General features: G+C 41.2%; 1 protein-coding gene across 1 annotated transcript in view; it reads left to right on the top strand.

Moving 5' to 3' along the window:
• Nucleotides 1-20,101, top strand: part of LOC308308240 (contactin-associated protein-like 5) — a gene marked incomplete at both ends in the record, with an annotated part of 253,821 nt that extends 233,720 nt beyond the window's left edge. Inside the window, 4 exons of the mRNA XM_080753618.1 lie at nt 1,768-1,855; nt 9,508-9,699; nt 16,276-16,344; nt 19,845-20,101. Coding sequence (XP_080609744.1) covers nt 1,768-1,855; nt 9,508-9,699; nt 16,276-16,344; nt 19,845-20,101 — 606 coding nt within the window. The remainder of the gene's footprint in view (nt 1-1,767; nt 1,856-9,507; nt 9,700-16,275; nt 16,345-19,844) is intronic.
• Nucleotides 20,102-27,565: the final 7,464 nt, after the last annotated feature.

Raw genomic sequence — 27,565 nt, 5'->3', positions numbered from 1 at the left:
TGTATATTTGCTATTTTTCCAATAGTTAAAGCACAAAATAATGTGTAATAATGCGTTCCCAGTCTAAATGGGAACTCCTATGAAGAACATTCATGGGGGGCCCGCAGTGAGTCCTTGTACCCAGGGCCCAGAATTTGGTGTGACGCCCCTGCCACCAGTAAGGGATAACGTCTGGCTCAGCTGTCATTATCGAGTGAGAAAATCTCGACAGGCTGATATCGCGTCGGTGCCACATCAGACTGGAGGGATTTTACACGGCTACTTAACCCATTCCCTGCGAACTTAAAATATGGATGTGCGCTAAAACTGCCGGGAAATAGCTATATTTTATTAACATGATAGGGTATAATTTACTTGTTTTCAAAACTATGATGATAAACCACCACCAAAAAGACCACTAGAGCGCGCCATCGTAACACTAAAACTTTCAGAATAAGCCATGTTTGAAGGATGGATAGGTGACGTCGCTCAATGGATTCACAATGGTAGACACAGCTATAATTAACGGCGCGCCATATGTGCTCATTACTGCTCAATTCGGGCTTGATCGTCTAAACCACCATCGGTCTGGGCAACGGATCGTATACAGACGCCACTCACAAAATTTCCGAATCAAAATCCGACCTAGTGAAGCTGCGTAATGGACGATGGTTTGCATTGAGCCTAACGGCTAGCAGACGCTATTGTAAACAGACAAGGCCTGGTTTAGCGGTGACGTCATCATCCTATCCTTTTTTTTCACGGTCTCTCGTTATAAACAGCTGAAGGTAAGGGAACCCATTTGCTCCGTCAAAATACCCAAATAAATGCTTAAAGTGATAGTTCACCTATTTTTGACATGAAGCTGTGTGAAATACTTGCCATTAAAATAGTGGTTACAAATGTATTAATTCATTACCAGAGTCCCGTGGTCAGAGTTCTGGTCAGTTTTAGATGAATATAAAGTAGTTCCGGTGATTTGGCAGGGGCTCATGGCCCAATCATTAAAAATAGATGAATGCACAAAACTAGCTTCATTTGTATTGTTGACCTATTCCTACCAAATAGACCAACTTTCGTTCAACTTTGACCCCTCTGTCACATGGTACTATTTTTTGTGTCCAGTATCACTATGCCGCTGCAACGTATTTCCCCAAAACAAGGTGCTTTGCAGTCAGCTGATCAGAACGAAACCTCGCTCTATATGGTAGAAATAGGCCAACAATACAAATGACGCTAGTTTTGTGGATTAATCTATTTTCAATGATTGGGCCACGCCAAATGGCCCCCACCCCATTGGAACTACTTAATATTCATCTAAAACTGACCAGAACTCTGACCACGGGACTCTGGTAATCAATTAATAGATTTGTAACCACTATTTTAATGTCAAGTATTTCACACAGCTTTACATCAAAAATAGGTATACTATCACTTTAAAAATGCTTTTTATATAAATGTCGATTAATGTCGATCGGCAGAGAGTCTCCTAGTGAGGAAGTCGTTCTGAAAGTCGACCAGCAGGCAAGAAGTTTAATAAATAAATTCATAATTTGACCAGAAACTAACGCCTTTCACAGCTTTCAAACAAAATAATCCGCTTGGAAATCCGTTCAGCCAAGCAAGCACATCAGTACCTGATTTCAACCAACAGAAATGAGATGTTGTGGAGTATAAATACAAGTATTGAAAATTGGAAATACTCCAGTAAAAATACCAAAACAATGTGCAGCCTAGCTACTTTACACCACTGCTCACCAGGGTGTTTTCATTGTCGTCCATCTCCAGATTGACAAGGACACGGACCTCCGCTACGGCCTGTCATCCGACGCAGAGTTGATCTCCATCAAGTCGCTGACTTTGGGGAAAGTCACAGGTGAGGAGGAGGAGGAGGAGGAGGAGGGGGACATTTTGTTTTGGTTGACGTGCTCGGAGATGATAATGAAATGACGTACAGCTGTGTTCAAGGCTGCTTTTCACCTGCTTGTAACACAGTGGCGTCAGTTCAGAAAAAGCTAGGGTATGGCAAAGATGGGAGTCCTCATGGAAAAGAGGCATTATATTTTGTATAACACGGTTCTTCTTCTATTGTGAAAATAGCAGATCTACATGCTCACAACGCCTCGCAGATTTTCACAATGTCTGTCGGTTTCTACGGTTTCTTGGGCTGGATATGGCAGCCTGGAATGGTTGTTCAAGTGCAGCTAAACTTAGCATGTTAGTAAACGTGCCACAATTAAGAATAATGCATTGCACCTGTGCAGCTGACCTGCGGAACCTAGGAATATACCATTTTGTCAAGATGGGGAGAATACAAGTGTGGAGAATATAATTATAATAGGCTACCTTAATTGTTAAAGTGACCATTTTGTAAAATTTTGCATTTGTAGTTATTTTACTGTAATTTAACAACATAATAACCAGAACAGATAGACAAAGAGACATTCATGGATTTATATTTAAAGGTAACTTTTATTTCCCCCCCTGGACCCAGGGTATGGCAGCTGCATAGTTACCCCTGCCATACCCAATTGACGCCCCTGTTGTAACATTGAAAATACAACAAGGGCCATGGTTCTTAAGGCTTTGATAAAGAGGCGTAGGCCTTTGAAAGCCATTACCACTGAACGCTAGACGAGGGGAGGGGGGGGGGGCATGTAAACAGGGACGTGCTGGCCATTGGGAAAAGCGGGACAACTCCCGAACGGCCGGTTCATTCCTGTCCGGTCCAGGCTGGCCATTAGGAAAATTGTTTCACATTTGTACATTTTTTCGCAAAGCAAAGCCCTGCTTCATCATGCAAGGCTGTCGCAGAAAAGTAGTGAAAACAGCAGATCTACAAGCACACAACGCCTCGCACCGCGAGGCGTTGTGTGCTTGTAGATCGGCTGTTTTCACTAGTTTAAATCATTTTTAAAATGGTTTTGGACATACAAGGTTTCCACCCGACAACGACGAAATATAATTCATGTAATTGGCCCACTGGCTTGTCACTTGTCATGATCTGAAATGGCAAATCTTTGAGTAGCAGCAGCGCTATAGAGAGAGATCTCTCCCTCTCCAACTCTTTTTCCCAGTCTGAATCAGGGGCCCAGCATGTCCCTGCACGTAAACGACCTTAGATATCATAAAAACGCAATGTCACAGTTTAAGGTTCTGGAATTGTCTAGTAGGTATTAGGCCGCGGTGTCTCATGTCATGCTCACATAAAGCTCACTCTGTGACACGTTGCGAGCTTATTTTCCCACGTCTTGATTCAATGATTGAATATGACCTCCCTTAGCCCACCTGCGTGGCGTCTATCGATCATCACATCCATAAACCTCCTCTTTTATTTAGCCTTCCTGGATCTTCTCCTCTCTAGCGCCATCTTCAGCACCCCTTCGCCAAATACACCCCTCATCATCAGGGGTGTCACACCAAATGCTGGGCCCTGGTTACAAGGATTCACTGAATGTTCTTCATAGGGGGACTGGGAACGCATTATTACGAACCCATTTCGACTGGGAACGCATTATTACGCATCAATTTGTGCTTAAACGATTGAAAAATAGCAGATATACAAGCTCACAGCGTGGCACCGAGTGCCGCGCTGCGAGCTTTTAGATCTACTATTTTTTGAAAAATCGTTAAAAAGTATTTGAAAAACCTGTTTCTATATGTCAGTGGTGCTCAAACCTTTTCATGTGAAGGACCCCCAAAATTATATGTATTTGGCCACGGACCCCCATCTCAAAATATTTAGGTCCAGGGACCCCCAGAAGCAAAATTTTAATTACAAATGTCCACTTAAAAAATACATATATTCAAAGATTTGCACAAATTTTCACGACTTTTCAAAAATAGCAGATCTACAAGCTTGTAATTAAGCTTGTAATTAAGCTTGTAATTAAGGCTTGTAATTAAGGCCCCTCCAACTTGGGCCTTATTAACTCAGTCCCACTTCCCCTCCTCCCCTTGTAGTAAGATACCTTTATTATCCCAAGGGGGAAATTCAGTTGTCCAGTTGTAGCATAGCAGTATACAGTATTTACAAAGTTACAGAGAAGTAAGACAAAAGATAGATAAGAGTAAAAGAAAAAGAAAAAAAAAAAAAACACCCCTGCTCATCATCCCTCCTCTGCACATGTCCAGACGGTCTCCCAAATGCGACACAATCTCAATTATGTTTTAACTTGGGCTTAAAGGTGGGTGACAAGTGAGAATGCTTTTGCCGGAATACTTTCTTCCGCCATCATCGTACACGGATTCCGAATCAAAGAATATGTTTTAGTGCATCGTTTCCGTCGTATCGTTGTTTTCCATAGGAGAAAGAAAGGGAGAGGAAATCAAACAAGAATATGTAAATATCTACATATTTACAGTATATGGTACCTGAGATAAGATATAAAAGATGTGAGCATAGCAGCAGATGTACTGTACACTGTGCATGATCTACTTATGAACAGCTGTTAAGGTGCTAGAACAAAACAAAAACAATATACAATTTGTATGCGATAAGGTCTTGCTGCGCGGCCATTATGGCGTATATGGACACGACGGGCTGATAATTATCAGCCTGAAGTGTCCATATACGCCATAATGACCAAGCAGCAAGACGTTATGGCACTTTTTACCCGGCTAATAAATATAATTAATAATCTGACTCAAAACTAAAAACAAAATGAAGTATTTCCTTGTTTACAGACGGTTGAAATTGTTCCACAAGTGTTGCACTGGGCGTCCCCCTAGCGTGACATGGTCGCCTTGGAAAACAAGGAAGTGCTGATCAAATAAATCCATTTTCTGTTACTGCGTTATCTATTTCTCGCCTCAAATGTTTATAAAAACATTCTTGAGAGCAACGTTTAGTTGTAAATGACGCTGTGTGTTTGTTTACATGGCTGACATGTTGGATACGGTACTAAATTCACACAGTGCATCCTGACAGCAGCAGCTGCTCTGAGCTGTTGATGAGCAGTGGTGAATTATAGAGCGGAGCGCTCATTATACGCCTATAATTCACCGCTGATTTTAGCGCTCGACCAATCAGAATCAAGCATTCAACCAAGCCGGGTAATAAAGGCATTTAGCAGACGCTCTTAATCCAGAGCGATTTACAATAAGCAAGGTAATACATCAATATCTAGGACGAGTCGATCGTTGTCCTTGGGGTTTTTAGCGAGGGTTCTGTCAGTTCGTGTCAGCTGATCTGAGTGAACGGGTGGGGTTGTAGGGTTCTGTCATTGCTTTGAAGGTATGGAGGTGCCATACCTTTGGCTGCTTTGAAGGCCAGCGTCAGTGTGTTGTACTTTGTGCGGGCTGCAACCGGGAGCCAGTGGAGGGAGCGGATAAGGGGGGAGACATGTGAGAATTCGGTCTGATTGAAGACCAATCGTGCTGCTGCATTTTGGATGAATTGGAGAGGCTTAAGTGCACATGCTGGGGGGCCACCGAGGAGAGAGTTACCGTAGTCGAGTTTTGATAAGACTGATATTATGTTTTGATATGACTGATATTATGTTTTGATATGACTGATATTATGTTTTGATATGACTGATATATCAAAACACAATATCAGTCATATCAAAACATATATCAGTCATATCAAAACATATGACTGATATTATGTTTTGATATGACTGTTGTCTGGATGCCAAACTAAATACGTCGTGGGATTAGGTGCAAAATGTCAGTGCGTGACGACCGCATAATCCACATAAAGTAGACTGAGACTGGTGTAATCTGCAAGAAGGTCCTTGAGGAAGAGCAAAGAAAAAAAGTCAAGTCACATATCAGAATAATCCACAGCAGTCCAAGGAAGAGCTAAAATCTGTTTTCTGTTATTGAACATACCGTAGATGTTCCAAACCACAGATTTGGAGTGCGGTAGACGCAGCTCACTTTACCTATTAACCCATTTAGGCCTAGAATTATTGAATGCTTTAACCAGTGAAAAATAGCAGATATACAAGCTCACAGCGCGGCACCGAGTGCCGCACTGCGAGCTTGTAGATCTGCTATTTTTGAAAAAGTCGTGAAAATGTGTGCAAATCTTTGAATATATGTATTTTCAAAGTGAACGTTTGTAACTCAAATTTTGCTTCTGGGGGGTCCCTGGAACTAGAGATTTTGAGATGGGGGTCCGTGGCCAAATACATATCATTTTGGGGGTCCTTCACATGAAAAGGTTTGAGAACCACAGACATAGTGGTCTCTCAAGAACAGACGAACTGAGCTCCACTTAAGTGAAAAGGACCTTTTCTTTGACGATGGCTGGCCAGATTGCTGACATAGAAACATAGGGTTTTCAAAAAACCTTAGAAGGATTCAAAAGACACTTGTAGAATCGGGTCAAAATTCTAATTTTCACGATTTTTCAAAAATCTCAGATCTCAGATCTCAGATCTACAAGCTTGCAGCGCGGCACTCGAGCTTGTATGCTATTTTTCAATAGTTAAAGCATGAAATAATGAAACACAAAATGTGTACCCGTTCTAAATGGGTTTTAATCAGGAAGCTAAATGAAACGCTTTTAAGGGAATCATGCCTCATTTTGTCGAACACAGAAAACTCTATTGTGAGCTCGGGGAATGAGCGAATCTATGCTAATTGACAACATGATTTGCATTTCAAAAGCAAATGTTTTTTAGCACCGAGGTAGCGTAGGCAGATCTCTGAGTCGAATGATGAAGTAACGGATAGAGAAAGTTTGCAGCCGTCTTAGGTTTGACGAAGCTCCTTGCACTTTTTACATTAGAACTTTGTGAAGTACACTTACTGTCATTCAAACCTAAACTGCATCCGCCCCAGATGTCGAACGGATGCAGAGAATATTAAAATGGCAATTTCTTACAAAATAAACGTGCCGACTGGAACAGAAATTGGTTCTTCAGAGTGATGCCATAAAAGAAAAAAGTTGGTTTCATGAACATTTCAGACCAAGGTTATTTAAAGAACTAATTATTATTATTATTACCCTTATTATTATTTATTATTGTTTTATTATTTGTATTATTAATTCTATGTGTACTCATATTGTCTCTGTCAGGTGGAAACCTCATACTGTACGTCCAAAACTGTAAAAGAAAAACGTCAAATAAAATAAAATAACAGCAAAAGTAGCAGAAAGTAGCCGATCCGCAAGCTTGTAAACGTGTCACTTCGCACTGTGTTTCGAGCCTGCGGATCTGCTACTTTGAATGCTTTTGTGTGAGTGATGCTGTATGGTCCAAGTAGGGGGGTTATGTTACGGAAAAAAGTTAAAGGAGCTATAGTCAACTTTTTCTTGAAAAACGGATGCTAAAATAAAACTAATGTTTCAAAGATATTTTATAAAAAAAAGTGTGAAATAATGATAAAATAATCATTTTGGCCATTGTCAGACCGACACTTTGTTTACATTCTAGTCTATTAGACTAGGATGGCCAAAATTATTATTTTATCATTATTTTACGCTTTTTGTGGTCATTTTTGAATAGAAACACATGTATGAAGCTTATTTTTTTATAAAATATTTTTGAAACATTATTTTTATTTTAGCATCCATTTTTCAAGAAATAGTTGACTATAGCTCCTTTAAAGTTCTGGAGATGGAAGATTTCTGCCCAACAACAGCGACAACGTTCAGTGAAAATCAGGAGCGCTGAACCACATGCAAAGCGCAGAACACAGAACCTGTATGTTTGCCAAATCAGGCCCATTATAATAAGCACTTCAGTGCAGAGGCCCAATTCCCTTTAGGGTCCGTCTCTGTACGCCCTGCATGCTTCCGCCGCGGCACACACACAACACCGTGTGCTAATTTTAACTCTTATAGCACAAAGCAGCACACAAACAGCCACCATCACTTACGGTGTACTCTATGTACTCTCTAAAGGATCAAAGGAGAGACATTTACCTTCTTGACTGGGTTGTGTCTCCTAGGGATCTATTAAACTAAAATAAATGCCGGGACCGACAAAAAAAGACTGCCGGTATAAACACGGCGGCGATGTAGCCACATGTGCTTAGTTTTTTAAGGAGGTTGGAACTCCCTCTAAATTACTCCCGGTGGGAAGATGATGGTAATTATAGTTTTCGTAACCAATTAGATAAGGGATTTAACCCATTTAGAACGGGTACACATTATGCTTTAACTATTGAAAAATAGCAGATATACAAGCTCACAGCGCGGCACCGAGTGCCGCGCTGCGAGCTTGTAGATCTGCTATTTTTGAAAAAACAAGAAAATTAGAATTTTGATCCGATTCTATAAGTGTCTTTTGAATCCTTCTAAGGTTTTTTGAAAAACCCATGTTTCTATGTCAGCAATCTGGCCAGCCATCGTCAAAGAAAAGGTCCTTTTCACTTAACGATTTTGCTGCCATTTTAAACATAGCTGTAGTAAGCAGCTGCCAAATTGTCCTTACCTTTTAACGTGGGCACGCGCACGCATCGTGCACAATATGTGCGCGACTCATCTAGTAGACGTGTAGACTCGGTGACAGCTTTCGAATAAAAAAAACCCCATTGAAATAGACATATCCGTTGCCACGCTGTATCCCTGCTTATCCGCCAGTGTTTACATGAAAAAACATTGAAAAAAGCCAGCTGTGCGCTATGGACACGTTCGCACACAAAATGCACGATATGTGCGGGGATCATAATCCAGGCGTGTAGAGACTGGATCAAAGTTTCCAAACGCAAAAATCGGATCTAAAAACGAGCTTTCCATCGCCGAGCTAGCTTCCTCTTCTGTTACAATGTAAACCAACGGAGGCGGGACTATGGCCCAGGCGCAGACCGGATACGGAAAGCTAGATCCGGTCCAGACCGGAAATGACCGGATACAGTTAGGGGGGCGGGCCTAAAGAGCCAGATCAGCGAAAATCAGCGAAAATACTTTTAATCCTTTCATAATGATTAAAGCTAATTAAACTTCCGGGATCGACGGGCATGGCACCGCGGTACAGCGGGAAATCTCTGGTTTTGACGGGGATCGCAGAGTATGAGTTAAATGGAGCTCAGTTAGTCTGTTCTTGAGAGACTACTATGTTAGTGGTTCTCAAACCTTTTCATGTGAAGGACCCCCGAAATGATATTTATTTGGCCACGGACCCCCATCTCAATATATATATATATATATATATATATATATATATATAGATAGATATATAGATATATATAGATATATGTGTATCAAGCAGCTAAGTTTGACCTTTATGTCGACTTAAAATGTAAGGCATGTAGTCTGTATGGAGCCACGGTTATAATTATAGTTAGATTTATTTTATTATTTGTTTATTTTTATTTTATTTTATTTTACTTTGTAGTTATAAATATATTCGTTTTCGGTGGATTTTGTTACTTCAGTTTAAATCCCATATTGATGTATAGGACGAATACTTTCTTATAAAGACGTGTTGCAGGGAAGGGGAAGAGAGATCAAGCAATAAGAAACAAACAAATTATTTACAAATTTCTTTCTTTCTTTCTTTCTTTCTTTCTTTCTTTCTTTCTTTCTTCCCTCCCCTCCCCTCCCCTCCCCTCCCCTCCCCTCCCCTCCAGGCATGGATGTGGTGGATGAGGAGGTGCGGCATGCGGGCTCCAGGGGTTTCATTGGCTGCCTGTCGTCGGTCCAGTTCAATCACGTGGCTCCCCTGAAGGCGGCGCTGCTGAACCGAGGCAGCTCATTGGTCAGCATCCGCGGCCAGTTGGTGGAGTCCAACTGCGGCGTGCTGGCGGACTCCAAGATATCAAGTGAGCACATCTTAATGTTCAGCATCACGGCAAAGGTAGAGAGAACTCATTGTGCAGAAGGTCCCGTTTCAGATGTTTTTCAAATGTACGTATAAAATATATACAAATATGTTCAAATGGCTGAAATATATACAGAGCTGACGTGGATAACTTGAGTGAATGTACTTAGTTACTTTGTCTTCAACGTTTTCAGGCCAAGGACCCCTTAGTTGAGAGAGAGAGATGAAGCAGGGACCCCCACAACCTGTTCATAGATTCATGTCAATTTGTGTTTTCAGATATTTAACCACTTGAGCCGTCATTACCTAATAAACTTGACCTTTCACTCTGTACTTAGTCTGCTCTTTTTCCCCTATACACCAAACCTCTTTGCCAAAAATAGCCGATCTACAAGCTCTGCGAGGCGTTGTGAGCTTGCAGATCTGCTATTTTTGTCTGCAGTTCTCAGAATATGGACACTAGGGTTCGAGTTTTTAATATAAAAAGGATTGGAAGATTTGGAGGACCCCCTGTAGTAACTTTGAGGACCCCCTAGGGGTCCCGGACCCCTGTGGGACTGAGTTACTAGGGCCCAAGGTGGAGGGGCCTTAATTATTTTATACTTTAGCTATTGAAATATAGCAGATATACAAGTTCAGTTTGTAGATCTGCTATTTTTGAAAAGTCGTGAAAATTGTGTGCAAATCTTTGAATATTATGAATTTTTAAGCGAACATTTGTAACTCAGATTTTGCTTCTGGGGGGGGTCCCTGGAACTAAATATTTTGAGATGGGGATCCGTGGCCAAATACATGTAATTTTGGGGGTCCTTCACATGAAAACGTTCGAGCACCACTGACATAGAAACATAGGTTTTTCAAAAAAACCTTAGAAGGATTTGAAATATTCAAAAACTTGCACACATTTTCGCGAGTGCTCGCAAATAGCAGATCTACAAGCTCACAGCTCACACTGCAGATCTGCTATTTTTCATAGTTAAAGCACAAAATGTGAGTGAATCCTTGTACCCAGGGCCCGGCATTTGGTGCTGTTACATCCCTGTAATTTTGATTATTCTAGTTCTGTTATCTTTGTCTTTATCTTATAGTTATTTAGTATATTCCCAATATTGCAGGCTTGTGTAGCCTATACTAACTCCAGTGTCAGTTCAGGTCCTGTGTGGAGAGGGAGGAGACCTGAACCTGATGAAGAGCTACGCCCTCCTCCAGCCTGAACCAATCACAAGATGGACTCTCATATAAAGGAGCTGCCACACCTGAGCTCCTTGTCAGTCTGTTTCTCCCTGCCCATGGGGAAACATGCTGTCCACCTTCCTACTGCCACTCACATGCTGCAACTTGTTTGGGAGCTACTTCATAGTAGTTTCCCTCTGCCTTGTGTAGCTTTAGAACCTGCTTAGCTTATAGCATTCTTACCTCTGTGAGTTTTGAGAACATTGGGAACTTGACTTTGTTTAAACCCACAACTAGGTTGTGGCCTTCAGTTAACACTTGACTACCACTGCCAGCTTTTTGTAACTGCTCATGTTTTGGAATAGTTTGGATTAGAGTAGTCATGTTAGTTTAGAATAATTACTGTAATTTTGATTTGGTTTAGTTTAGTTATTTAGTGTTTAAGATACAAGATTAGGGAAGGTGGACAGCATGTTTCCCCATGGGCAGGGAGAAACAGACTGACAAGGAGCTCAGGTGTGGCAGCTCCTTTATATGAGAGTCCATCTTGTGATTGGTTCAGGCTGGAGGAGGGCGTAGCTCTTCATCAGGTTCAGGTCTCCTCCCTCTCCACACAGGACCTGAACTGACACTGGAGTTAGTATAGGCTACACAAGCCTGCAATATTGGGAATATACTAAATAACTATAAGATAAAGACAAAGATAACAGAACTAGAATAATCAAAATTACAGGGATGTAACAGGTGCGACACCCCTGTACATATCCATCTGCTGGCTAGCAGACTAGCTAATTTAAATCTGTACTCTGTTTGCTCTGCAGATCTCTCTCTCGCTCTCTCGCCCATTCCGTACGCACATAATGCACTGAGAGGAGTTGGGCTACTTGTATAACTGCCATCCTAGATGGACACTCCATCTCCACGCATGTAAAAATATATACCGTACAGTAGGCCTTTTACAGATGGATAAAAGGGCAGGGGCTCAAGACCCCTTTGATGCCTTTGGATTTGAATACTGAAAAGTTATATATATATATATATATATATATATATATATATATGGGTCAGTGACGTGACGCCCCAAAAAATGTGTTTTTAAAAAAACTTTAAATTGCAGGCATAAAAGTTATTTACTTTTGTTCTACTCACTCTCAACCTTATGGAAATACATTTTGTTTTTAGATATTTTATTGGAATCAGACTTTATTCAGCAGTTTGTTGTACTTGTGCCTAAAATCGTCATATGGTGTGACATGAAAATAATTGTTCATAAAATGAAAATGGAGTACATCTTTCTTAAGTTACTCACTTTATCAAAGTCCTTTATCATAACTAACCAGTGATCCACTATAGTTTTTTGAAAATTAATTATATCTGTATATTTTTTTTCATAATCGACACTCTGTGTGAGGCCCATGTTCATGATCTTACAACATATTTTAAATGTATTCTGTCAAAACTTTCTCTAAAATTACACAAATATTTGTGACTCTTCCTGATAATATTCTCTATGTAATCCATAAACATTTTTTTGGTTTAATCATTAATAAAGGTATGATTTTTCACTATTTGGAATGTCACACCAAATGATTTAGTGTCACACCGTATGATCATATCTTCATGTGTCAAAGCAAACTGTGTTTTAACCTACCTATTAGTGAGTACTGAACTTTACTGATTGATTAAACAATTACCCAGGATAACATGGCCTTAATATTTCTGAACAGGATATTATTGTAGGGCTTTAACATGGGATAAGAAAGAATTGTAGTAGTAGATGGATGATGAGGATGTGCACAGGAATGCTACGCACACCTAAGTTTTCTGCCGGCCCACGGCAGAAGGATCCTAAAGAGACAATAAGGCGCATAGCCACACTTGGAGTCAAGGCAACATTTTATTAACACCAATTAGTGGAAACAGAACTCAGCATTCAGGTAAATTGCTTTTTTCCGAAGTCTCCTGAACTTGAACACAGCATTTTGTGTTGAACAAATGTAATTAGGAATCATGACATTACACCACATCTCCACTAGCTAAAGAGTGCTGGGTTGCGCAACTCCGAAAATAGCTGATCTACAAGCTCTCGCAGCACAACGTGTTGAGAGCTTGTAGATCAGCTATTTTCGCTAGTTTTGTCTCGGGTCCTACCTTAACACTGTCCACTGTCCAGTCCAGTGAGTGAAAGTACAAAAGTATTAGATCAGATTAGATTATACATTTAGACTGTATTGTACATCAGCCAGTCGTATTTGGTGAGGGTAGCAAACCGGCTGCCACAGACAACCTCCTGCTCTTCGTAGAAAATGCAGTCTCGCCCCTTTGGCTCCTCTCTCCTTGCTGGGTCATTGTTTAGTTTCTCCCTGTACTTTCTCGTTCTCTCAGCACTTGTCATTTTCCAGCTGACAAAAGAAAATGGAATGTATAGTTTAAGACAAAGAGAAAATATTGTTTAGATTGAAACAATATGTTAAGGTTTCTGTGAAGGGGTTTCTGCTCTGTCTGATGAATTTGAAGTATCACTGAATGAAGCTAAATTACATTTTATGTAAAAATGTTTAAAACAAATGTTTAAAAGTACAAAAGAAACATGGAACTTTGTTATTTATTGTTATATCTGTAGTTAAATACAGTATAAATCATATGGTGTGACAATCAAGTCATATGGCGTGACAAGCAGACATGTCACACCATTATGATTAAGTGTCACACCATATTACGTTTTCTGCATTTAGGTTTACCTTGAGGCTACTATGTACACATTAGCATGCTAACAGCATGCTAGCTATAACAAAGCAACCTAGATCTACATGGAAATATGACCAAAACTTCAAATAACTTAAGCTTTTTTTAATGAAAAGGTGTCACACCAACAGACATCCAAAGTGGTGAGTTTGTCAAAGTTTCAACAAGATGGCATTTCATGAAAATGTTAAAATCATAACTCACCTCAGACACCTGTCTTGCAGTTGTGCTGGGAGTGCTGAATAGCCTTACAGAAGAAGGACCTCTCTAGCCAATAGGTGTCCAAATAATTGCCTGTTTAATTTGTCCAAACTAGTGTCACACCAAATGATTTTGGTTTGGGGGACAAAATGTTTTTGATCAGAAATGACTGAAAACATTATGCTTTGACTTTGAAAAGATATAGGCTCACAAATAGACATTGTTTTAGCCTAAATTCATTTTCAAATGATTTTTAGCAATTCTTTTTCTTAGTTTTATTCAAGTTCCCACTTTGAGAAACAAGGTCAGGACAGTCACACCATATGAGTTTTGCCATGTTTGGTTGAAAATTCTGAAGAAATGAGGAATGAAATGTTTTAATCTTGAGTAAGTTCACATAAAGCTTAATGTCCTGCACAATATTCAGAAGGTTTTTGACAAATATATTTTTTATTTATACATGTTTGACACCGAGGACAGCGAAAACGTTACGTCACGTCACCCACCCATATATATATATATACAGATCCTTCTCGAAAAAATTAGAATATTGTGTAAAAGTACATTTTCTTGAAACTGTCATATATTTCTTGAAACTTTCATATATTCTAGATACATTGGACATCCAGTGAATTATTCCAACCCTTTTTTTGTTAGAATTTTGAATATTTATGGCATACATCTCATGAATTTCAAAAGTCCATATTTCAAAATATTACACTATTACTCGAAACCACTCAAAACAAGGATTTATAATAGCGAAATGTCAACCTTCTGAAGTCAGAGTTGTTTGAAAACAGTGGGAAGTTTCCGAAGTGAAGTTATGATTTGGGGTGATATGGCATCTGCAATGCTTTTTCACACAATATTCAAATTTTTCGAGAAGGATCTGTATATATATATATATATATATATATATATATATATATATATATATATATATACTGTATATATACAGATCCTATATATATATATATATATATATATATATATATATTTGTTTCAGCTAATCTCTTAGTTCCACCCACATCCCACATTGCTCTTAGGAAGCATGTTGTTGATTGAATAGTTTAGTGCTGGGTGAACAGTATGTAGGCAGGCCTCTCTGTGTCTCTCAGTCACTCTCACACACTCATCCTCCTCGCTGTGAATCCCTGGAGGACTAAAGCACTCATTCCACTGCTTGATCGTCAGAGTACTGTACAGCAGCCTACACACACTCCTGGTCAATTATTGTACCCCACTACAAGTGGACGTTTGTTCTGTCAAATTTGTACCTGAGTTAAAGCCATTAAGATCTGGGGCTGATTCTACAAAATACCTTCTAAATCACTATATTTCTCAAACACTTGTGCCAAGGACTCCCAAAATGATGTATTTTTGGCCTTCGTAACCCCAATTAATACAATTTAAGGTTTTGTTTTTTTATAGTGTTTTGTAATTTGCCTTTTGATCCTTTTCAAAGCGGCGTGAAGCAACGCATTCGGAGCTTGTAGATTACAACGTATCGTAACACGATGCAATGTTTCTCGTAGATCTGCTATTTTTTAATAGACAAATGGCTAAAATTAAAAGTTACAAGAATGCTTTCACGGTTTTAATAGGTTAGGGTACAGTCACCCCGAGGTTTAATTCTAACTACTGTATTAGGGCGGATTCTGCCCATGCTTTTCAATGGGACGGCCATTTGTGGATTTCCGCAAAAATACAAATGAAACTTCGGTGTGACTTTACCCTTTAGCAAGTTATATCATTTAGTTTACACTTTTTCTATATCAACGACTCGATCAACCACTTAAAGGGGCACTCCACCACTTTTCCTATCTTCATATAATATGTCACAATAGATAAAATATCACAATTCTTTTCTACTCAGTTTGGGTCTCATAGTAGAGCTGTGGGTGGGTCAAATCCTTCCTACCGGTGACATCATCAATGGGAAATGCAAGCTAATAGAAACTGCAGGCTTTCTATTCCTGAAAAAGTTGCAATGTTAAAGTGGAAAAAATTGTGCTATTTTATTATGAACATTAGTGAGGGCGTATTATATGAAGACAGGTTGAAAAGTTTTATTCTTTGCCGCACAATGGTGTCATGCTATATTCTTTTTTAAAAGAGGCCATCTACAAGTTCACAACACGTCACGATGTGATGCGTTTTGAGATCATAAGATCGGTTAATATTAACTATTTTTCAAAAACTTGAAACTGAAATATTGGTTTTGACCCCAAAATGGATGATATACCATTTTATAGGTAATGAAGCACTTTTCTGCTACCGATCATTGAGACACTGTCGTCGCGTGTGTATTTTCCATCTGTGGTTCGTGTGTCAGCAGTAAACAAAAATGTTGATTGATGAACTAATCCATTTCTTGCGCTATCTATCACTCACTCTCCACCGTCTCTCTCCCCCCCCCCCCCCCCCCACGATGATGTGCTGGCGGATTGTTCTTCAGAGACTGCAGTCGACAGGGGCAAGGAGCCATTAAGAAATGCTTCACAAAGCAACTCGGCAGTAATTGGAGGTGAGATCTTTTTATTTATTTTTTTCCCGTCCGGATATACCCCCCAGTCAGGGAGCATCACACCAAAGTCTGGGCCCTGGGTACAAGGATTCACTGCGGGCCCCCCATGAATGTTAACTATTGAAAAATAGCAGATATACAAGCTCACAGCGCGGCACCGAGTGCCGCGCTGCAAGCTTGTAGATCTGCTATTTTTGAAATTTTAAATAAATGTGTGCAAGAAACCCATGTTTCCATGTCAGTGATGCTCAAACTTTTTCATGTGAAGGATTCCCCCAAAATGATATGAATTTGGCCACGGACCCCCATCTCAAAATATTTAGTTCCAGGGACCCATCCGGAAGCAAAATTTTAGTTACAAATGTTCGCTTAAAAAAATACACATTCAAAGATTTGCACACATCTTCACGACTTTTCAAAAATAGCAGATCTACAAGCTCGCAGCGCGGCACTCGGTGCCGCGCTGTGAGCTTGTATATCTGCTATTTTTCAATAGCTAAGGGCCCTTCCACCTTGGGCCCTAGTAACTCAGTCCCACTTTCCTACCCCTTGTGACGCCCCTGCCCCCTGTTGTTAAAGTGCTGCAATTGTCAAAGTCAGTCTCCTGTGAAATGAGCCCCCGCTATCTGCCCACGTGCCTCCCTTGCTCTCGCCGCCGACACATTTCCGTCGAATAACGTGTCTCTGTCAGGACTGGATAACGCCGCTACAATTCAAGGCGTTTCTGCCCCAGAGAGCCATGGCTTCTCTAAGTAATTATAATGGTGGAAAGGGGTTTTGTTTGCGCTGTAAAGTTAAAAGAAAATGGTCTCGTACGTAGAATGACTCTGTCAGAGATAATTTTATTGTACAGGGATAAAATGCACTGATAACACAGCAGACCAAATACATTTCCGATTTTCTTTTTTTTTTTTTTTACATTAATGATCATCAGTGTCACCCGAAGAGCTGTATTTTTTTACACATCACGTCACGTTTCTCTCAGAAAACAGAAGAAACTGAACCTAAACAAACTACTCACCCAAATCCCCAACCCATAAGAGGATAACATTACTTTAATCCTCCAATTTGTGTTTTGACTTGTGTTTGGCCAATTTATGTTGTCTTTGACTTAAGCATCATAACATGGCCAAGGTCACAGTCTGGAGATTAATTGTACTACTGGGGTGGGAATTGGGAACAGCATTATCCTTTTCAATAAAATAGGCGATTTTACCAGAGGTGGCCAGTCTCCTGATTTTGGGGGAAGAAATATATTATTTTACTCAAAAGATGATGTGGGCCATTACTTTAGGAAGGTGGCGATGTCATGGTTGGATTTGCTGTCTGCTTTTGATATATCCGCTTTGGGTCTTTATTTGGTCTTTTATGGCCGGTGGGGATATGTTTTATCCCGGCTGGTTGATATTTATGCTGGATAATATCATAATTTAACAATTTAATACAAATAAATACGAATAAGCCTATTTATGTCAACTAGCATATTATTAACACTTGCATTCCTATTTTGGTCAAGTTAAATAATAGATCTACAGCATGTCACATTGCCATGCGTTCTGAGCTTGTAGATCAGCTGTGTGCATTGTGTTCGTGTATCTCAGTTGGTAAAGCTCTCGCCTTTGGACCACAAGGTCATGGGTTTGATCCCAGGCACCACCAACTCAGTGTATGAGTAGCACGGTTTGGCTGCGGCAAGTCGTGCGGACAAGCACTGGGAGCTGATGCTACAGTAGGTGTGACGCTCCACAACAGCAAGCCGCTTCCAGTATAGTGAAAAAATAGCAGATATGCAAGCTCACAGCGCGGCACTGAGTGCCGCGCTGCAAGCTTGTAGATCTGCTATTTTTCAATAGCTAAAGTTACTAGGGCACCTCCACCTGATGCTACAGTAGGCGTGACGCTCCACAACAGCAAGCCGCTTCCAGTATAGGAGGCTGTTCTTCCTGAGAAGACTGAGATCGTTTGGCGTGTGCAATAGGATGCTACAGATGTTCTACCAGTCTGTCATGGCAAGTGTCCTCTTTTTTGGAATTTACCTGCTGGGGTGGCAACAACAGAGCGGGTGACACCTTTAACCTAAACAGATTGGTGAGGAAAGCAGGCTCTGTCGTTGGGTCCTCCACTCCTCTTTGCAGGGGGTGGAGGAAGTAACCAGAGTGTGAACGGCTAGGAAGCTGGACTCCATCTTGAACAACTCCTCCCACCCCCTCCATCTTGAGATCTTCAGTTACTGGAATAAGAGAGGAAATGACCGTTTTGCCAGGACGGAGATGCGAGAGACTAGGAACGTCTTTTGTACCGGCTGCTCTCAAGCTGTACAATACTTATACTGCTGTGCTGCCTCTGGGCAACTGATTTTCCCCCTTGGGAAAATAAAGGTATCTATCTATCTATAGGACATTCATTTATAAAGAAATAAAACATATATACAGCAGCGAGTAAGTTATTCTTTCTATTGGTTCATAATCCATTATGACCTCCCTGCCGTACATAAAGTATTGCTTTGCCTGTTTACAGAGTCCAATATCAGTGCAAGGACAACAGATTCTCTCCTCAGGTGTAAACGATTCCTCCAAACTGATCACAGCACCCAGGGGTCATTAATATGTCCGTACGCAGACACATGTGTCCGTGGCAAACACTTGGCCTCGTCCGTGGGAAACTTTAGGTTTTCTTTTTTTACACACCATTATAATGCTCTTATTTTCATCATAAGACCCAATTACTGAATGTCTCGAGGTTTTCTTCATCAAGTCGGCTGTCCAGTGCTGCCGAGATGTTGTGACACCCCGAACCGAATTAAACTCTGCTCCGAAAGTGGAAAACTGTACGCGTCGGCCCTAAAGCCTTTTCGATCGAGTCAAGCAGAAAGAAGTTGGATTACAGTGACGTCTTACAATGTTTTGTGATGATGTTGATGAGGATAGAAATGAACTAAACTAAGCATATGATCTGCTATTATAACGTGTCTGTCTGTTTGTGTCAATGTTGTTTTTGACAGCACATTTTGATTTAGTTTTAGTCATAGTCTTTTCAATAAAATGTCTTTTAGTTTTAGTCACAATTTAGTAACTGGAAAATCGACAGTTGATTTAGTCAACTAAAATGTATTTTGGCAGGCCTTGATGGCATCGTAATGACTGATTTTCCACTTGGTTGCGTGCTGAAAATAGCAGATCTACAAGCTCACAACGCGTCGCTGTGAGCTTGTAGATCTGCTACTTTCAGCACGCAACACCTGAGAGCAACCAAACATAAAATGCCTCTTCTCCACTAGTCCCTCCCTAACGTTTTAGTCTAGTTTTTATTTTGTTGACGAAATTGTCTTAGTTTTAGTCATCACAGCTTAGTTTTTATTTAGTTTTTATTTAGTTTTCGTCAGTGAACAAACAAGCAGTCAACAAACATTTTTCGTCATAGTTTTGGTCGAAATCAACACTGGTTTGTGTGTGTGTGCGTGCGTGCGTGCGTGCGTGCATGGCTCCATCCCGTGTCCCCAGGTGTGGTGACAGCGGTGGTCCTGGCCGCTCTGTGTGTGCTGGCGGTGGTCTGTGGCCTCCTGTACCAGCAGCGGCGGCGGGGGAGGAGCAACGCCCAGAGGAGGACCAACGGCGGCGCCGGCGGCGGCAGCGGTGGCAGCGGCATGAGCGAGAAGGAGGAGCACCGACACAGCCTGGAGACGGCCTACCGGGCCGAGCTGCACCTGCAGCACCACAGCCACGCGGTCAGGGACAACATGAAGGAGTACTACATATGAGGACGACACGACCACAACCGACCAACACGGACTGAGCCTTCTCTAGCCATCGCAAGTTACCTCTCTCTCTCTCTCTCTCTCTTCTGTTTTCTGTCCAAGCTGCGTCTACTACCACACAGCCCCACAGGAGAGACTAAAGGTTTCCTTCCCTTCTGGGGGGGCCTTTATACATCCGCCCCGGGGGTTCTAGGACGGATTATAGGACCTTCGTTCTTTCTGAATAGAAAATAAAAGAAAAAAAACTTGCCGGGAGTGAGCTTACGAGCACCCTCCCTCTCTCTCCGTCTATCCCAGTACCCCATTATGTGTGTAGATAATACACTGTAGGACAGGTATTTTAGCTGATGAAGATGATGATGTTGGTCTGTCTGTCTGTCTGTCTGTCTGCCTAAGCCAAGCGGCTGGGAGAAAACAAACGACACAAAAAAGGAGAAAGGGAGGAGACGGTGCCATTTAGAGAGCCAGATGTATGGGTGCAGTGCAACGGATCACATGCCCTTTGGGAACACTAAAGGACACCGCGGGGCCAGGTTGGCATCGCTAATGGATGGAGAAAAAAAACGTCTAAAACGGTCCCTCAGGTTTCTTTGGCAGAGAGAGAGGAGATGTGGGACAGTGGATAATACGGGACGGTGTGTGTGTGGAGGAGGAGAGGGCGCAGCGAGCACCAGGAGAGGAAGTCTACGAATCGCGATGCCGTAAAAGGCATGAAAGAAAGCCATCGGGGAAAGAAAAGACAGCTCCAGGAACCACGTGCGACAAAACAGCACAAAAACAAAAGGGAATGAAAAGCGAATCTTCGAGCATCACGGACCGGACCCCCCTGCCTTTTTGAAGTCGATTTGGCCAACAACGGCCGCTCTACTCTCACGGGAAGGTATCGATTAAGGGCGATGCAGGGTCTCGGGATGTGTTGTGTCAGTGCGTAGAGGGAGGCGTGCCGTTGTCGTTTGGCCCCAACGTTATTACAGTAGTCGAAAACTTTAGAAGATAATACTGTATTTTGTCGAAGACAGCACCACCGGATTTGCCTGTAATATTTGACTTGGGTATATATCTTCTTCGGTTAAGCCATTGGCATCTTTTCAGACTGCAAAGAGAGGCTGGATTTTTCCACAGCCTCCGCGGAGTGTGTTTAAAAATAGCCTAGTGAGACACAGTAGCATCTGCTGTGCTGTCTGTCCCCTCTTAGCGGAGAAACTTTCTCATCAAAATCCCACTCGAGTGACTCCCGGTCAGGCGCTCCTAAGCATGTTCAAAGAGCTAGCATAAATGAACGTTTTCTTTTTTTTTTACTGTATTTTGTCCTGTTATCTCTCCATTTCTTTATTTTTATTTATTTTTTGTCGGCAGAAACCTTGTATCTCCATATTTCAACGTTTTCTTGTTTCTTTGTCCACATTAATGCCCTACTTTTAGTCCAGTAATTTTAGGCCAAAATTAGGCTAAACCTAAAACAAATTGCAATAGTAGCAAACTCAACTGATTTTGTATCCTCAATATGTCCTTAGTGAGGGAAAAAAAGTCCCAAGGAATCCCATCAGGGGAAAGTTTTGAAAACGACCTACCTACCTTCACTTACTATACACTACACTATAAAGGAAAAAATGACTCCCAAAAAATCTGCTTTAAGTGGGATGTGAGGGGTCAAACTAGGGGTTTTTAATTATTCTGAATCCATTGCAAGCATTTGTTTTGCACGAAAAACATTCCTTGGGCAAGAAATGGCCCCTCAAAACGATGGTTTAGTGATTTTCACAGTCTTTTGGGGTCCGTTTTTAGCCCAAGGAATGTTGTTCATGCAAAACAAATGCTTGCAATGGATTCAGAATAATTAAAAACCCCTAGTTTGACCCCTCACATCCCACTTAAAGGAGATTTTTTGGGAGTCATTTTTTCCTTTATAGTGTAGTGTATAGTAAGTGAATGTAGGTAGGTCGTTTTCAAAACTTTCCCCTGATGTTATTCCTTGGGACTTTTTTTCCCTCACTAAGGACATATTGAGGATACAAAATCAGTTGAGTTTGCTACTATTGCAATTTGTTCTATTTTTTTTCATATAACGACTGGACTATTTGTCGAACAAGTGTGTCGAAAGCCAAAGTAGTGGAAAATATGCGATCCACAAGCTCTCAACGTGTCGCTTGTAGATCTGCTATTTTTCCTATTACTGAAAATGTTTTTTTTTTTTTTTGGACATACAAGGTTTCCACCCGACGGCAACGGTTTCTTTCTCTTCAGAAAGTGAGTTCCAACCCTTGACTGGACGTTAGCTAGGCTATATCTTTGGGTTGTTTTGCATTGTGTTCTTTTTATGTTTCACGAGGCTCCCAGTTTGCAGATGAATCAATGATAGACAGTGTTGTTAGACAAAATGCTTTATGGATTTATTACTTTTTCCTTCTCACAGTATCAGAGATCAGGAGCGACAGAGTGAAAACATCATGACTGTGTCTAATCTACAAACGTTGGGTGAGAATTTGTTTGGCAAGCGTAGAAATGACGCCGTTTAAGTATTCCTTCATCGTGCACAAATAACCCAGTTAAACTGTAATTAATTACAGATGGGATTAGCTGGCTAACACCTAGTAGACGACCCCGTTTTTAATAACATTTTGAAATCAGAACACACAAAATGCACTGACATTTGATAAACGGGGGAAAGGAGATGCGTTTGGGTAAATAAGCTTTCTGCCAATAAGTCCGTGTTGTAAGATTGGTCTCATCATTATGCACAGCGTATTTTCCTCATCAACCAACTGTTAACAAGCACTCAATCACAACGTAGAGAAATTGACAAAAGTATTGTCTGAGAACTTGTTTTCTTTCCAATTAAAGTGTCCTTGACAAGCAAGTTACAAATAACTTTTTTTGTACTCATGTTGATATCGTGGTTATTTAAACGGGCCGTTTTTGTATGGCTATAATTGTACAAGTATACTATGAATATATGTTTAATAAAATCAGACATTCTTTTTGGAGAAAAAAAAAAGTATTATATCCCTGTCTCTTTTTCTCTGTATCTCTCGTTCATCTCTCTCCATGCATCTTAACCACTTCCATAAATATGTGTATTTATATGCTTTTCTTTAGTTTTTTTGCCAACTACAACTTTGCAGACTTCAGCCAAGCCAGCACGTCATAAGCAAAAATTAAATTTTTTGGACATAAACCTGTAAAGCATGTCAATGGAGACCGTCTGTGCCAATGTCTGGACTAATAGCTCAATAGTCGGGGGCGTTAGGGAGATAACATGCTCATTTCGTGCTAATCAGTCTAAAAGCGCCAAATTGTGCCCAGATGTAGCCCAGGGCATGCTCTAATGATTTAGCGAGGGCGCCCGAGTCGGCGACCTTCGGGGTCGCCACTCGCCACAGCGGCCACATCAAGTTGGGCTCCCATCGACTTTCTATACAGGAGGAAAATACCCAGAAAAACATTCTTTTTCCTGGGTATTTAAGTAGGATGTGAGGGGTCATGATGCTGAATCCATTGCAAGCATTTGTTTTGCACAAAAAAACATTCCTTGGGCTAGAAATGTCCCTAAAAAACGATGGTTTAAGAGATGAAAAGTGATGAGTAATCACTTTTCACAGTTTTGTGGGCGTTTTCTGGGGCCATTTATAGCCCAAGATATGTTTTTTGTGCAAAAGAAATGCTTGCAATGGATTCAGCATCATGACAAACCCCTAGTTAGACCCCTCACATCTTACTTATAGCAGATTTTTTTTCTGTGTATTTTCCTCCTGTATAGAAAGTCGATGGGAGCCCAACTTGATTTGGCCGCTGTGGCGACCCCGAAGGTCGCCGACTTGGGTGCCCTAGCTAAATCATCAGAGCCTGCCCTGGGCTACATCTGTGCACAATTTGGCGCTTTTAGACTGATTAGCACGAAATATCCCTAACGCCCCCGACTGCAAGCATGGCCATCAGTTGAGTTGAGTATATTTCCATTGACCTGATAGTCCTGGTAGTACTTACATTTACTTAACACATGGAGTGTTTAAGACGACCCCAGGCGTTTTAACCCCCCCACCCACCCCCGTTAAGACGTCCCTGGAACTCTTGGCTAGTTACCATGGTAACCAATAGCCCCCGCTATTGGTTACAATTGTTTTTGTCTTAAAAGGTCCACATGGCAGATGACAACTTTAAGAAAATGAAGACGCTTTCACCCCAGTGTCGAATACTTTGCAGTCCCATTTAAAAATGTTCACAAGATCGGTGGTTGTTGCAATTGCCTGCTCTACAATTATTCACCACCATGTTGTGATGGTGAAAAAAGCCCATAAATGTAACAATGTGTATGTTGCGTAATGCAATTCCAATGGTGAACGCTGTATTGTTTGACCCGGCAAAGGAATAGCGGATCCGACCAAGCGCCAAAATACCCCTATGCAGGCACGTGCACTGCACACATAGACTTCAAGGGGGGCTTGAGGGTGCCGTGGCATTGGTCCGACATTTCATTGTTCCTACATCCCATTAGTCCGAATCTGGTGAATGTTATTTTTAACCTGGTGAAAAGACTATGCCTAAACCTAAACCTAAACCTAACCCTAACCTCAGTAAAGCTACTGTATGCCTAAACCTAACCCAAACACTAACCTCAGTAAAACTGCCTAAAACTAACCAAATTAGGACTAATGAGATGTAGGACTTATGAGGTGTAGGACTTCAGGGCAGTCCCCGGCTTGAGCCCCTGCCCTTTTACGTGCGTAAAAACTGCCCTCTCCAGACCATGATGAATGAAGCATTTACTATGGTGAAAGAAATGTAAACGCCCTCCTGTCCTTTCCATGCATGCATTCAAGAGAATTGCCTTTTCCAAACTCTCCTGAACTTGAATACAGCATTTTGTTTTTGAAAGAATTGCCCTGTGTTGAAATCCATGCCGTACGCCACCTCTCCGGGATCGGTCTGATTATGCTTAGTTTCGTGTGGTGTCAAGCACCAAAAAATAGCCGATCTCCAAGAGATAGGCTATTTACACCAAAAGTGTCCTTTTAGACATTCCAGCCCCTGCCTCTCCATTCTCTGCACGTCCCTGCCCGTATGTGTGTCTCAAAGAATGCCACGGTCGCTGTCACTGAAGGGCCTCCCCTCAGCCTGGCATGAATGGTAAACACACCACAGAATGGAATCCGACCCAATTAAATCACACCAAGCCGGTTATTAAATTGTTCTGTAGCCCCGAAACTGCAGGGTGTGTGGATAATTGCATTGTGTGTCTGTTAATTAATTGTGATTTAACTGCCGCATTTGATCCCGACGAGGTTTAGCCAAACGCACGCACCTCACTCGCAGCCTACAGGTAGCTCTCGTTCATCCTATCAAGCATCCAATTAAAATGAATACATTTGTTCTCCCTTTGCTTATATTTTGACTTGTGCCTCGTTGGGGGAGTGCGTTGCACCGTGCGTTGTCTTATTAGCTGTACTTGTTTGTTTGTGCATGCATGCGTGCGTGCGTGCGTGTCAGTCTCTGCTGGATCCAGCTAGTTGATTTTGCCACATTATTTTTAAATGGCACCATTACGGGAGGTGCTTGTTTGCTACGGTGGAAATATATATCTCATGCCCCAATCAAAATGTATTGCCTTTTGTCAACAACACCGTGTACACTGTGCTGCCCGACAGCTAAACATTAGCATTACAAGAAGAAAAAAGAAAATAAAACAATATACCGAGATAGTATGTATGCAAATGTAGTGTAATGAAAGGACCAGTTCAAATTGCTTGCCACCATGATGATGACTGACTTGTCGAGAAGGCGTTCTAATCATAACGGATTCCTATTTGTGTTGGCCAAGTATTTGTGGACTCATCTGTTTGCTGCTCTTGTCTGTAATGTGTTTTTTTCATTCTCATATTATGTGCTCTCCCAAGGGGCTCGGGGTGATTGTACAACACTTTTGCAACGCCTCTGCTGTGTCTCTACAGCATTTAAGTGGCAGGAGTTTATTCTTTTTTTTTTTCTCGCTCTCTTTCTTTGTTACGCAAACTTCGGAAAAAGCATTTTTTTTCTCTCACCTTCGTCACATCCTTAAAGCCTCACTTTTTAGGCTTTGGCGTATGATAATGATGTGTTTTGCCATGTTGCCAGATTTTGTGAGAGAAATAAGAAGCTATAGGTCCATAAAAATGAGGCCAAAAGAAGTGACATGAGTACTTAAAACATATATGCATCAGATATTTGAAAATGGTAGATCTACAAGCTCACAACACATCACGATGCGACGCATTGTGAGCTTAAATAAAAATTGCAAATACATATTAATTTGATGGAGGGTCCTTGACATGAAAATGTTTCAGAACCATCTGGTTTAAACAACATTTAGAAAGCAAGCCCAAAAATAAGCCAAAGCAAGGACCCCCAAAATTATATGTATTTGGCCATGGACGCCATCTCAACATATTTAGTTCTAGGGAGCCCCCAGAAGCAAAATTTGAGTTACAAATGTTTGCTTAAAAATATTCAATGATTTGCACACATTTTCACGACTTTTCAAAAATAGCAGATCTACGAGCTTGCAGCGGAGCTTGTATATCTGCTATTTTTCAATAGCTAAAGTATAAAATAATTAAGGCCCCTCCACCTAGGATCCTAGTAACCCAGTCCCACTCCCCCCCTATGACGTCTGATGGTCAAGATTTTAAACTTTCACGTGGGAGACCTGGGTTTGAATCCTGGGCGTTACACAAGCTCACTATTCAAACAAATGACTGATCCGTGTATACCGTCCAGCGGTTCAGCATCAAGCATCACAAGCAGATCGTTGTGAGATGCCTTTTGTCTCAGTGGAGATGTGTGGAGCTGTGGTGTATACAGTATATGGGACACGTCTATTTCTGGCCTGTGGAACTATGTGTGCTGCTGTCCTCTTCCGACAGAACCTTCATGTAGCTGAAAACAGACACATGAACACAACCCACCCTAAACCTCACTCTGCAGCCTGTACACTCCACCTGGCTATATCGTCACTGTCAGGCAAAAAACTCCCAAGTTTCAAAAGTTTTTTTCTCGTAAATTAAAGCTTTACTTGATCATACTGTCACAAAAAAGCATCAAAAGTACCGATCCAACAAGCTCGCAAAGTGGCGCGTTTCGAGCTTGTAGATCTGCTACTTTGGATGCTAGGCTAAATGAAGACAGCTATGGTTATATGCATGTCGACGTTGTCGCTGCCGGCTGGAAACCTTGTATGTCCAAAACCGTTACTTTTCAGTAAATTAAAGAGAAATAAAATCTATTTTTTTTAATTTCCTCACAGTCACAAGCTCTTGTTGAAGCTGTTATGACACGCACAACAAAGCTGTTGGGCTAATATTGTTGATGATGTCTGTCACCCGGAGACAGTGTTGGGGACGTTACTTTGAAAGTGTAACTTGTACAGTTACAAGTAACTCACCATGGCAGTAACTTGATCAAGTTAAAGTTATACCCCTGGAGAAATGTAACTTA

The sequence above is a fragment of the Nannobrachium achirus genome (assembly GCF_963921795.1).
Source record: "Nannobrachium achirus genome assembly, chromosome: 22".
Lineage (NCBI taxonomy): Eukaryota > Metazoa > Chordata > Actinopteri > Myctophiformes > Myctophidae > Nannobrachium > Nannobrachium achirus.
The sequence above is the reverse complement of the archived record's forward strand: the minus strand, read 5'-3'. Positions and strand labels throughout refer to the sequence as shown.